Source organism: Tricharina praecox (genome assembly GCF_024521635.1).
Source record: "Tricharina praecox strain CBS 144465 chromosome Unknown BZA05scaffold_30, whole genome shotgun sequence".
Lineage (NCBI taxonomy): Eukaryota > Fungi > Ascomycota > Pezizomycetes > Pezizales > Pyronemataceae > Tricharina > Tricharina praecox.
The window spans coordinates 370078-382538 of NW_026250432.1; the positions used below are offsets into that span (position 1 = coordinate 370078).

At 52.9% G+C, this 12461-nt stretch overlaps 4 protein-coding genes across 4 annotated transcripts; all 4 read right to left on the bottom strand.

Annotated features, from left to right (window-relative positions):
* Positions 1-483: 483 nt before the first annotated feature.
* BZA05DRAFT_174092 (uncharacterized protein) lies at positions 484-2843 on the bottom strand. The gene is made up of 8 exons (XM_051479228.1): positions 2424-2843; positions 2305-2348; positions 2186-2217; positions 1929-2119; positions 1553-1848; positions 1072-1497; positions 839-991; positions 484-774 (listed from the first exon to the last, which is right to left on the bottom strand). The coding sequence occupies exons 1-8, from the start codon at positions 2569-2571 to the stop codon at positions 577-579; spliced, it is 1488 nt and encodes a 495-aa protein (XP_051335975.1). The 5' UTR covers positions 2572-2843; the 3' UTR covers positions 484-576.
* On the bottom strand, positions 2827-3229 carry BZA05DRAFT_448412 (uncharacterized protein; the record flags this gene model as incomplete). Its single annotated transcript, XM_051487247.1, has 3 exons — positions 2827-2883; positions 2973-3020; positions 3131-3229. The coding sequence occupies 3 exons, from the start codon at positions 3227-3229 to the stop codon at positions 2827-2829; spliced, it is 204 nt and encodes a 67-aa protein (XP_051335976.1).
* Positions 3230-4525: 1296 nt separating this feature from the next.
* On the bottom strand, positions 4526-7623 carry BZA05DRAFT_174179 (amino acid permease-domain-containing protein). The gene is made up of 9 exons (XM_051479230.1): positions 6941-7623; positions 6793-6853; positions 6275-6697; positions 6096-6197; positions 5974-6024; positions 5815-5911; positions 5530-5739; positions 4944-5467; positions 4526-4862 (listed from the first exon to the last, which is right to left on the bottom strand). Exons 1-9 carry the CDS (start codon positions 7429-7431, stop codon positions 4719-4721), a joined length of 2103 nt encoding a protein of 700 aa, XP_051335977.1. The 5' UTR covers positions 7432-7623; the 3' UTR covers positions 4526-4718.
* Positions 7624-9522: 1899 nt separating this feature from the next.
* Positions 9523-11399, bottom strand: BZA05DRAFT_174247 (uncharacterized protein). The gene is made up of 7 exons (XM_051479231.1): positions 11156-11399; positions 10959-11066; positions 10851-10901; positions 10704-10800; positions 10391-10603; positions 9861-10324; positions 9523-9790 (listed from the first exon to the last, which is right to left on the bottom strand). Exons 1-7 carry the CDS (start codon positions 11270-11272, stop codon positions 9605-9607), a joined length of 1236 nt encoding a protein of 411 aa, XP_051335978.1. The 5' UTR covers positions 11273-11399; the 3' UTR covers positions 9523-9604.
* Positions 11400-12461: the final 1062 nt, after the last annotated feature.

The window sequence follows — 12461 nt, forward strand, 5'->3', positions numbered from 1 at the left end:
CACCAACACTGACGGAAATGTTTCATACCATATCTCTTCTATTCCCCGTGAGTGTCCACTTGTTATTCCTTCTCATGAAATATGCTAAATCCCCATTCCCCCAGTGATAAACGGCGAAAATATTCTTGAAATGCAGAGTGATACGGTTAATTTCTGCATCAAGATAAGCCGCCGGGAACAGGCCAAAATTGTGGGTTACAAAATGACGGCGTGTGTTACGGAGCGTCCTCCTGGGATAAGTTTTAAGAAGGAAATGTTCCAAAAACATGAATCCAAGAATAACGAGGAAATATACGCGAATATCCAATTGAAGTTCAAGAATATCGAGGGTAAGCAGGTTATGAGCCTAGCATTTACCCACCGAGATGGGCCTGTCTATATGTATAACTAACTAACTCTCTAATGACTGTTGCTAGATTTAAACAGTTTCAAGAACTGTTACGATGGACTGAAGAAAGCGGCGCGGTGATGTAAAATAATAATAATAAGAAACATTGAGGGGGGCGGGGGAGTTGATGTATATATACGGGTATTCAGAGCTGTGAAAAGACATCATCAGCATCATCATCATCATCATCACGCATTGTAGCCATTCCTTTTCTCCTCCTCGAACTTTTGTGTCTGTCTTCGCTCCCAGAACTTGCGATAACTTAGCGTCACAACCAGCAAGATTACCGTTAAGAACGTAAAAATCCACATCTCCTCGTCAAGTTCAGGAACGAGGTACCCATTTTTGGATTTCGTCAATCGTATGTATCCCATCGAAAGCAACGTCTGTAATAATTCCCTATGAGCTTTCCATCGTACTCGGATTACGAGGAAGAAGGAAATTACTAACCGCGACAAAAGTTGCCGGCAGGTACACGAGCGTCAAAAGCGTGATTGTCTTTAGCGCGCCGCCATCCTGGTGCGCTTTCTGCGAGAGTTCCAGCATGATCTGACTATCGTAGCGCGCACTCTCGAGTGCTCTAAAGTCGAGGATCGTGCGGAACTATTCCATCCGCTATGGTCAGCATTCTCGCAGGGCCCACAGCTTGGGGGGGGGGGGGGGGGGGGGATGTATGTACGCACCAACGTAGACACCCCCTCAATCCGCCGCAGCAGGTGCTCCACGCGCTGAGCCTGCACTGCCGTTTCCCCCAGAAACCTGACGAAGTAATCCGCGAGCGCTGCCTTCGGGTCTGCCGAGCAGGCGGTGAGCGAGGGGCCGGGCACCGCCAGCCCCGGGAGCCGGTCCCGCAGCCCGCCAAACACCCCCACGTTCAGACGCAGCACATGGTCTAGCAACAGCACTGTGTCCTTGAGTACCTGCAGCCCCTGGATGTCTGCAAACGAGACGTGCTCGTCGGGCTCCTCCGCCCCAGGGTCTTTTGAGAGGCTCGTCAGGGCAATGTCTGATCCCCTCATTCCCGCCTCCCGCAGACCAGTCAGTGTGCGCGGCGTGTGGTTGCTCAGCTGTGCGAAGTGGTGGCTGGGGACGCTGAGGGACTTGCTTTGCTGTGCCGGTAGTCAGAGGGAAGGCCGCCGGTAGGAAGGGGAGGGGGGGGCGCACCGTCGTTTCAAACTTCGCTTCAAGGTGGTTGACATACTCCCGCCAGCGGTAGGTCATGGCGTATGTCACAGCGACATGCAGGTCCATCCAGCGCATGCCTACCGGTGTGCTCTCGTAGGCCTGTAACCAGTGCTGCTGGAACGTGAGGGACGCGTTCACGAGCACGAAGGTGTGTCCGTGGTTCGGCGCGTCGTAGCCGTGGTACACGCCCATCTGCCGCACAGAATAGATGTCCACCGCCTGCTTTGTGTGTTCGCTGTCGTTCAGCTCGACGTGCTTGCTTAGGTAGCACAGACCTGTGAATAGAGTACAGACACCGGTGAGCATATATCCCCTAGGTGTACGGGCATCACGTGGGAGTACGGCGGTGGCTTACGGAATGAGCCCGACGCTTCCCCTTGGAAGATTGGACGGCTGGCAAAGGTTTCGTCCACAGACGATGTCTTGGTGCCGAAAGCCTGGAGCAAGTCCATAAACTCGCTGAAGACACCGAGGCCACTCAACAGAGTCCGACACCCGTCCTCGGTTATCTGGAGCTTGCCCCACGAGTAGCCTTGAACGATGAGACTGTTTTTCAAATCATCAGTTATGGGGGATCACCAGAGCTACTGTCTAAAAGAAAGAAAAACATACATTATACGAGTTCCTGTGAATGTTGGAAACTTCTAAAAACCGCCAGAGCATAAACCGTAAGTCCTCGGGCCACATCTAGTCGTGCTGACAAATTTGCACGGAGCACGATAAGAACTAACCGTGAGGTATTCCTGGATCTTCAGTTCAGACGTCAGAGTTTCCGCTGCAAGATGTAAGCTGAGCACATGGAAGAAGAGAAGTACTGCATATGTATATAGTAGGGAATAGTGCCGCTCACAGTATCCTTTGTCGCAATGTCTAACCCGCACAGCGTTGGTTTTGGAGAACAGACGGGCAGCGTGCGAGCTGAAACGGGAGTCGTACTCGCCGGAATTGAGGCGGTAGGGGTTGTCGATGTGAGAACTGGCCGGAAATGATGCTACCATGATTCCTAGTACATAGGCAAGCTGAGGAACTAGAGCAAGTAAGGTAATATGTACCTATGTAGTTCACGGGGTGGGGAATGGGGGAAGCCAGAGAGGAATAAATTCACGGCAAAGCGAAGCTGTAGAAGATATAGCATAGGTAACCGGCGCCTTGTTCATTTTGTTCCGCTTGTCATTCTGCCACTGTCACTGTCACTGCGCTTCACTCCGCCTCTTTCCTACACCCCCGCAGTATCAACCACCCACCGCTTGTGTTCACATGAGCACAGCAACCGTAGGGAAACTCATGTCCTGGATGTACCTGATTTCCTCCTGCATTCCACAGCCCCATACGTTAGCGAACCACTCTACTTAGCGGTATCATGGGTGCTGTTGCGGGCGCCCCGCCGACAGTTACTTACGTCGGTCAGCAGCTGGGGAATATCGAGTTCGAAAATTCCGTTTACGGCCTAAGACGGTACGGTCAGCCGAACCAGGCACATTTCAGGATCCCCCGTAGTATCCACCCCCAGACGGAGCCCATCATCAACCGCTTAACTCGTGATCACTGGTCACTCACCCTGGGCCGTGTGTAACAGTTTACCCCAAATAGCTCGTTCAGGCGTTTCTCCAACACGCTGAGCTTGAGATATTTCGCTGTTATAATCTGCCTCGGCATTGTTTTCCGTGTTGATAGGGGGTATGTACGTTCGGTTCGGAGGTGGGTTGTGGTTAACCGGTAATTTGAGATCACAGGTGGAGAAAGAGTAAAAGAAACACCTTTCTCCTCAGGCTATATACTATCTACCATATCAGTGAAGCACAACTTTTTTTAAGGCAGCATCACCATCCCCACCACCATGCGCAGGCAGTTCCGCCAATCAGCGGAGCGAGATCACAGCCGGGGCCCAGACAAACGGACAGACGGACGCAATCTCCATGGTCCCCTACGGTGCCAGGATTCACATTTCGCGTGCGCACGCACTACTCTGCATTCTGCACTCTGGAAGGTGCGCACCCCGACACCGCTCCAGCGCAGCAGGGTGGCATCCCCCGTATCTACATACAATATATTTTTATATAGGTAGTCCGATAATCGGAGAAAAAAAGGGAATATCATATGTACAAACAGACCTACGTACGAAAGGACTGGCTGCGGCCTGGATACCCCGGCACTGAGGCTGATTGATTGGTTGGTTGGGAAATCACCTTCGGTGCCTACCTTATAGTGGTATCTACATGCTAACTGACTATACCTACCACACCTACTCTTTGGCCAGGCCAGGCAGCCGCTCAAAGTTCACAACATCGTCCTCCCCACGCAACGTGCGCGAGCCCAGCTTCCCCTGCCCGATCAAGATGGCCAGTGATGGCTGCCGCAAGGCTTGTTGCTCGGGAAATATGGGCTACCTAGGTAGTTAGATGTGGAACGATCCTGGAGTAGGCGGCTAGGGCGGGTTGGAGTTGAAGGCACAAAAGATGGACACGCCACACAACTAGATTATTTTAATAGTAGGGGGCATGTGCTCTACATCATAGTTACCACCAGCTCAGGTTCCTCCAAAGACGTACATACAGAAACTTTGAAATCCTCGGATGCTGAGACTTACGCTGGTCTCTGAAGTACATACAAAAAATTCCAGATGTCTCATCCGACTCGAGTAATCTATATGTGCTTGTCTGCATACATGTACTGAGCCCGTGTGTCTCTCACGTGATATATCTAATAATTAGAGTATTTGTCTCGCAGCTTCCAATGAGAGGAGCGATATGTAGGATACCTAGATAGGGGATGAGATTATAAGCGACGGACGAGATAAGATAAGGAGGAGTGGCTAGCCGGATCGGGTGGCGCTGAACGTTGTAGGCAACGGTGGAGAGCCATACAACATGGTTCTTCGAAGTTGAATAGAACCTCGACTTCTCCATCATTCATTTTCGCCGTTCGCTCTACCGGGCTCCCTAATTTGGGTAACTACATCTTATTCGTACATTGTACGGTGAATTCTTCGTAGCTGATAACTACTCGAGAGAGTAGACCACAGACAGACGATCACGAAGAACTTCCGATCCATCTTGTAACTACTGAGTTCATATCTGAATCGGTTGTGGTATCTACTATATCTATTAACTATTACAACAGAGCTCTCCGGCCGGTACGGTTTCCATTACGCTCCTTGTACCGGTATTGCCACCATCTCCACTTCCAATGCCGTTTGCGTTGGTGGCTCCTCGAACCCCCACAGGGTTTTTTGTACCTTTGGGCGAACCTGCAGTCTTTCGAGGATGCCCAATATACCACCGTCGCCGATCTGCACGGGCGGAGGTGAGCGATTTTTCGGTAGGATGCAACGGGAGGGATGTAATTATGGTTACGCTGATCATGTGCTTACCTTTTGGTACGTCACCATTCTGGTCTGGCCACGGTATTTCTCTGGGAAGGGATCGTTCGGATCCTCGGGCTTGATCTGGAAGGCTACTCCGACTATTCTCTGCAGCCAGTTGGGCAGCGGATCCGAGACCTGTGCTGCGTGGTCCGTCGTTCTCGCCGTGCTCGGTGTGGTGCCGGCGTTGTCGACGATGACGATGCCGCTCGGATCGGGCGCGGAAGTTTGGATCTCTCGGCGCGCTTCTAGGTCCCCTATAGTTTCGGCTAATGGTCTTTGGAAGGGGTTTTCCAATGGCCACAGAGCAAGTGCCCATATCATCCCCAGCGCCATTGTCCCGAACGCGATCGTCGGCTGCAGCCACATGCCCGAAGGCGTACCCTCAGATTGTTGGCTCGGTATCATGGTGAGGACTATGATTCCCACGTTTACGATCACGATGGAGGCCGTTACGGACACCACTACGAACCGATTCATCAGCGGGAAGGATCGTTGCTTGACGGTCCAGTATAGCGATCCGCAGATTATGGCTATGGGTGATGGCTGTCAGTGGATGCACTTTGGATCGATGTCGATGAACGCGGTCACTCACCAACGACTAAAGTACGGCCGTATGTATACAACCGCAGAGCGATGGTCGACCTGCCCTCCGTGTACGGCGTCGCGACGACGATTATCCCTATGGTACATACGACCCAGTGCACCAGGTACGCACCGGATCTGGTCGGAGAGCTGAACGTCGACTCGTGACAGAGGATCTTCCAGATGGGAATCAGCTTCTGCATTCCGATTTCTCTGCCGACTATACCATCGACGCCGTCAGCTTTTAGTTCTGAGGTATGCAGATATAAGGATGTAAGATGACGTGGGAACGAACCTTGGGAGTATGCATATGTACTCGCGAGTATGTTTCCAACCGGTGAAAGCGAGAAGAAAGCCGCAGCTATAGCCTTGCCCCGTGGGCTATTCATCATCTACAAGGCATCATCAGCACGATCGACTGCAGCCGCGCGTCGAACATTCTTGCTATACCTACCGCGGTTAATCCTTCGTCGCCTACGACCTTATCGAACGGTAGGGCCACCATCTGCAGGGAGCAGTGGTAGTCAGCATCAACTACGCTCAAAGATCTCGCCATTCGCGGGGCCGTCTACATACCACTGCTATGTTGACCATCATGTATAGGATCGTAACGAGTAGTATCGCCATCAAACCCCCAAACTTGAGGGCCCTTCCGGAAGATTCGACCTCCCCCACCACCTATGGTTCGCTTAGTCGGCGTTCCCGTCCACTCATCGTCCTCCTCCTCCTGCTCTGCCCAAAGGATGCGTACATACGTAAAATGGGATCTCCCATCCCTGGTAGCTGAACAACACCACGAAGAGCGCGGATATAGGCTTTGATCCCTTAGTGTGTAGCGTCCACTCATTCTCCGCGAGCCGCCAGCGATACCCTATGATGGAGATCGCCAACAGCAGTATGACCTTGTAGATGGCAAACAGTCTGTTGAAGCGGAGACCCATCCATTTATGTCGGTAGAGGACGAGAGTCACCGCGGTGACGACGGTCACCGCAACCCCCTTCACTGCGTGCGGGTTCAGGTCGTGCGGATCCGTCGTGTGCGGATTGCACGCCTGCAGGACGTACTTGGCGAAGCCGAAGGAGTTCGGGTACGCCGTGCCGAGAGTCAGCTGGTACACCGAGTACGCCAGCCCAGGCAGGTATTGCAGCCGTGGAAGGCGTCTAAATATTCGATCGATCTTTCGAGCGAGGGCGTCAGTAAATAAATACATACATACGTACGTACATACGGTGAATCTCCCCGCCACCGAGAGTAAAAGGTGGGGGAATTTACATATAGCAGCTCCCCTCCATTGAAAGGCCACGCGTTCCCATACTCAACATAAATCGAGAAACTTGCCCGCGCATCAATCAGCAAATGCGAACGCCCGCCCGTCGGATGAGACTCCTCGAGCGGAGGTGGGGAGCGGGTGAGAACCAACCACAAACATGAAAATAACCCGCCAATGAACCACATGCCCAGAGCCAGCCACTGGCTTCCGCAGAACCACAGCACGAGCGAGGGGTTGGTGAAGATGCCCACGCCCACCATGCGGTTGATCATGAGGGCGGCGACATCGTAGCGTGTCAGGACTCGGGGGAGCTCTGTCCTCGGCGCGGGATTGTCGACAGTGACGTGCGCTCGGTCCTTGGTCCGTTGGGTAATGCCGGTCGGGATTTCGCCGTTCAGGTTTCCGTCTTCGGTAGACCGTTCCACAGGTGGGCTCGGGCCCGACATCGCACGCCAATCGGAGTAGAGGCTCCAGCCGAGAACAGGAGCGCGAGCGGTGAGGATGCAACTACTGCAGGAATGGGGTCGGTGGGCGAGGAGGCAGTGGAGAGACGAATGGGATGGGGAGAAAATAGATGGGGAGAAAATAGATGGGGGAGCAAGATATACTAGGTACGAGGTATATACAGAAGAGCCAAACATCGATACGTGGAGATAGTAGAACTACCTATAGTACTATGGAGTCAGCACATTGATTCTCGACTGCCGACCTACCTTGTACCTGGCAGGCTGCCATGCACTCTATTCACAATCATTGCAAGAAGACAACGCTAGAGATTATCCAGCTTTCCCGCATTGCACCTCAGTCCACTGCCCATTCCTCCTGTTTCATTTTTGTCTGTGATCGCATGCCGCGCTCCTCGTTGTGGGCCATACTATCCGCCCCTCTACGTCCAGCCATTCGCGGCTACGGTCTCGCTTCGTCAAGAGACCAACTAACCAATCAAGCCCATGCAGCGCGTGGTCAAACATCGCCTTGGTTTACTACTGTATAGTACTCAAGTAGTGCCGCCACCTCAGCTGTGCCTAGCCGGTGTGGATGGACGGTATCCGGCGGTGATCGATAGTTACCCACGAGTCTGTATGAAGTACGGTATGTACAGATGAAACTTTATGGGAATTGCTGCACCGTGTTGCCGAGAGCAATACGGTAACGGTGTAGCGGAGAGGATGACTGACTCGCCAGGCGCGAGTCGAGATGAGTCGAAGCTTTGGGGGGGAACCCGTTCCAGCGCATTTCGTGGCGAGACCACTGTGCTCAGCCTGGCCATGTATGTAGTGCGCGCAATGCGTGATGGTAGGTGCGCACTCGAAACGTGCGCGCTGCGCACGAATAACTACTGCAGTTCGTCCGGACATTAATTAAGGGTCAAGACATGAAGAAAGTGAATAAATGCGGAAGGTGCGATAATCCTGGACAACTTAGTATGCACAAGAGGGGCGTTTATTCGTTAATTTTTGATTGTTGAGCTAACTGGATTGGGGATTGTTGACTTCCCACGCAGTTCCACTCTGGGACTGGTCACCGGTCCACCGGTATAGCCCCAGCAGCTATTTCTGGATACATAGGAGGTTTTTTTTCCCTTTTTTTCCCCTTAATCGTTGGTTGTATGCAGCTCCTAGATAGGAGGCAGAAGGCAGGCTCCCTCACCCCTAACATGGACCGCACGTTTCAGAGCGAGTGAGATCTTGTCATTACGGTAATGCTCTGCCGCTTCGGCTGCAGACGTGATGGAGGAGCAAACGGAGCAGACAGAGCTGACCGATGCGAGAGTTGTGCCCCCTACAGCGGTGAGGCTGATGCCCCTCTATCTAACGATTTATCTTCCGCAGCAACCTCTTCGCACTGCGCAGAGTGACTGGTAGACGTGCGGTGAAAGCACGCTAGGTATGACTTATCTCATACGAGGATACTGCTAGTGGTTCACCAACGATGGATACACCGCCCTCAGCCTTGTCGGCAGTTTATCCGGAGAGACGATGGTGTGCTACACGTGGATATGTATGCGGGTTAGCCACTTAGTTACCACGCCCAACGAGTCCAGCCCGCGCTGGCTGCGAATCTCAAGAAATGCCCGGCACAGCCCCTCTCCTATCGCCGGGAAGTACCAGGATCTGACATCTAGATTCAGGCGATGGAACGAAGCGAAGTACATACCAACCTAAAGCACAAAGGCGATAGGTGGGAGGCCCCCCGGGTGTTTAGTGTTCGGTCTTCGGAGGGCTGCTTACAAATTTCAATGTGCGAGATCTCCGGATTTTAGTCTTCAGAGATAGGTTCTGGGTGTAGTTGAGTCTCGAGAGTCGGCCCTGGGTACTTACTAGGCACCTAGGTATCTATGTGAAGTAGCAGTGAGGAGGTGAACATTCGCGCCACTTTCGTCGAAGCCGGGGTTGTGCGCCACTACTACCTAGTAGCCTGTGAGAGGCTGGATCACATGGGTCACTATGAGTCACTCGTCTCACTTCAGCATGCTACAAAGAATCGGTAGGTACTCTAGTAAATGTCTGCACCAAATGGAACTACTAGTAACTACAGTAACCAAGTACTCCCAGAAGTCCTATGCGAAAGAACAGCCCCATACCTATCCATGCCCAAACATCAAATGTTCAACTCAGAGAACACATAAGCAACGAAGTGGGCATACATAGCAATATTCCTCGTATCTAGTCCGCTGCGGCACGACCAGTTCTTCACTGGAGCCTTCTATTCATCTTGCCCAATGCGCCGTGTATGCCAACTATATATTATATTTCCAGTTCCGGGCCCGCAGGCGCAATAATCCTACACTCGTCCTCGCCCGCTATCTTCCCCTTAGCTGGTGCTTATCATGGGCTGGCTGGTGCCAGGCCTTGGGGGAGTGGCTCCATCGGTATCTGCGCATTCTCCGCGGCGGAGGGGCGGCGGCGGCTGCGCTCCCCTTGGCCCTCCCAGCAGACCCGACAGCCACTGCAGAAAGTTGAGCTCCCGGAGGTATCTCAACAGACCACCTTCGCCGACCTGCCACGATGTGAGTGAAAAATCTTGGGTGGGATGCCAGATACAATGATACAAATGGGTAGTATCATACCTGTATGTACGTTGCCATTCTCGTCTGTCCACAGTGCTCGCCCGAATTGTTGCAGCCCCTGATCTGTAGTGCTACGCCGAGAGTTTTCTGCACGAAATTGCAATCATCTCCGGTCAAAGGAATGGCAGCGTGCTCCGCAGCCCTCGGCGCGGCTGCGTCCGCGGCACCAACAACGTCGGCGTCATTCTCCGATTGCGCTTCGCTGTCCGAGGGCTTTTGCGACTTCTCCGACGGCCATAGACATAGTCCCCACAGGGTTCCGAGGCCCATCAGGCCGAATGCGACTGCCGGGCGAGCCCATGTCTTGCCTGACGGGTTGTCGTCGCGCGGAATCGGGTACGAGTTGATGATCAGTACGCCGATGTTCACCGAGGATATAAGGATTGCCGCAAGCCACCACAGCCATCGCGAACGACCCCACTCCTTCTCGAACACGCCCCACGGCAGCGCCACGGCGAGAATCACTGCGATTATGCATGCATGTCAGCGTAGTGCACTGCAGTGCGAGTCGCGGCACTGGGTGGTCCCACCGATGATGAAAGTACGCCCATAGTTGTAGATCGTCAACCCGATCGAGAACGTGAATTGTTTGTAGTGCGGAGTGGCAACGGCGACGATCGAGGTGATGCATGCGATCCAGTGCACCAGGTAGGCACCGGAGTTGGTGCGATCGCTGAACTTCGACTGGTGCGCGAGGATCTGCCAGAACGGAAACAGTTTCTGGTCACCAATCATTTTGCCAACTTCCATACTACCAGTCAGTCGTGTGGTACTACCAGTCAGTCGTGTGGAGCTCCGGTTGGATGATGGGACAATGTCAAAGCATAAGGGAAACACACTAACCACAGCCGTACGCATATATGCTCGCGAGCATGTTCCCAACCGGTGAGAGCGAGATGAGAAACGTTACCGCTGCCGCCGCTTGGAGGTTGGTGATCATCTGTCCGGATCAGCGGACTGACCGTTTCTGCCTTGGATCGACGTACATACCGCGCCTACTCCTTCACCATCAACCAGGGCCTGATAGGGTAGAACTACCATCTGGAAGCAACGCGTGGTGAGCATAGGATTAGTGATCCGTTGGAGGCACGTAAATACCAGTGCTATGTTGGCCATCATGTATAACGCCGTGACGGTCGCGATCGCAACGAATCCGCCCTCTCTGACGATGTTCTTGGATGAATGACCTCTGAGCTCGCCCAGGACCTATGAGTAGTAGTTAGTACATGGTACGATTAGACTCCGAGATCGCCTCCCTCCTCCTCCTCCCTCGGGACTCCCTCGGGAGAGCGTACATACATAAAAGGGAATCTCCCAACCCTGGTACGCGTACACAACCGAGAAGAATCCGGAGGCGACTCTCCAGCCGTTGTGATGATGGTTCCACGTGATTCCACTATCGCTGTAGCCATAACCCACGATAGACCCAAAAAACACCAGCACGACTTTGTACACGGCAAATAAGCGATTAAGGCGGAGCGCGAGCCACTTGCATCGGTAGAGGATGAATGTCAACCCGGTGACGACGATCGCCGCGCTCACTTTGATACTTGATCGATCTGCGAGCGCAGTTATAGCGACGTCAGTACGGTCTTCCACCGGTCGGAACGGAATGGAATAGGTAGGTAGATGTCGGCAGAGTCACCGTACATATAGTATATCTCCTCCATTATATGGCCACGTCGTTCCGTACTCAACGTAAACACAGAAACTAAACCAGCACGGTCGTCAGAAATGCCGAGTGAGGAGTAATGATTATGTACAGGGGTGACGGGAGGGGGGCGGGCGAACCAACCACAAAAGGGAAAAGAGTCCGCCAGCAAACCACACCCACAGAGCCAAATGCTGGTTCCCGCAGAACCAAAGTACGGCTGGAGGGTTGGTGAAGATCCCGACGCCTATCATGCGGTTGATCATGAGGCTCGCCACGTCGAACCGTGTGAGATATCAGGTTGGAATGTTCGGTTCGGACCCACGCTCGCTCGCAGTGGTGGGTGCCACCGAAGCTTGCTGACTGGGCTGTGCTCCGGAGTAAACTGGTTGTGGCGGGGTTTCCGCCGATATATTGTCAGGAGACAAAAGTAAAGACATGCCGGGCCAATAGGGCGGGCAAAGTAGAAAAGATCGGTGAAGGCAGCAGTCACGGGAGTAATAAACAATACGGTTGGACGAAAAGCGGCGGAGGAGAAGGATTGAACTTATAAGTTATAACAAGTGAATATTTACGCATAGCTAGCCATTTCGCATGCATGTCGAAACGTGAGGATAGACACTTCAGTGTATGCTTAGCGAGAAGTGGGGCTGACCGTGTCAATTGACTAATTCTCTGCCTACAGCCTGATTCAGGGGTTTTTGTATATCCTCGTTGTCTACAATTCAAGATACATAGGTGTAGAGAGCAAAGTCCTCACTCGGTCCAGACTCCAGACGGGCTGCAGAGTGCAGTATGGAATAATACCAACCTGATGAAATCCTTAACCTGATGAAATCCTGAACCTGAGGAATCCGGACTGACAGCCTGACATCCCATCCCGTCCCATACTCAGCCGTAATTGCTTTTTGTGACTGACGTGGACACCGAGCGGTCCCTCCGTGAAAAGT

Excerpts from the sequence above, each read along its gene's own strand:
- BZA05DRAFT_174092 (XM_051479228.1), bottom strand. The coding sequence starts at position 2,571 with ATGGTAGCATCATTTCCGGCCAGTTCTCACATCGACAACCCCTACCGC. Across the intron at positions 2,349-2,423 it reads ACATTGCGACAAAGGATACT|CGGAAACTCTGACGTCTGAA; the intron begins GTGAGCGGCACT and ends TACATCTTGCAG. Across the intron at positions 2,120-2,185 it reads TTCACAGGAACTCGTATAAT|TCTCATCGTTCAAGGCTACT; the intron begins GTATGTTTTTCT and ends TTTGAAAAACAG.
- BZA05DRAFT_174247 (XM_051479231.1), bottom strand. The coding sequence starts at position 11,272 with ATGGCTACAGCGATAGTGGAATCACGTGGAACCATCATCACAACGGCT. Across the intron at positions 10,801-10,850 it reads ATGGTGAAGGAGTAGGCGCG|ATGATCACCAACCTCCAAGC; the intron begins GTATGTACGTCG and ends TGATCCGGACAG. Across the intron at positions 10,604-10,703 it reads CATATATGCGTACGGCTGTG|TTGGCAAAATGATTGGTGAC; the intron begins GTTAGTGTGTTT and ends GTAGTATGGAAG.
- BZA05DRAFT_174179 (XM_051479230.1), bottom strand. The coding sequence starts at position 7,431 with ATGTTTGGCTCTTCTGTATATACCTCGTACCTAGTATATCTTGCTCCC. Across the intron at positions 6,198-6,274 it reads GATGGGAGATCCCATTTTAC|GTGGTGGGGGAGGTCGAATC; the intron begins GTATGTACGCAT and ends AGCGAACCATAG. Across the intron at positions 5,740-5,814 it reads TACATATGCATACTCCCAAG|TCGGCAGAGAAATCGGAATG; the intron begins GTTCGTTCCCAC and ends TCGATGGTATAG.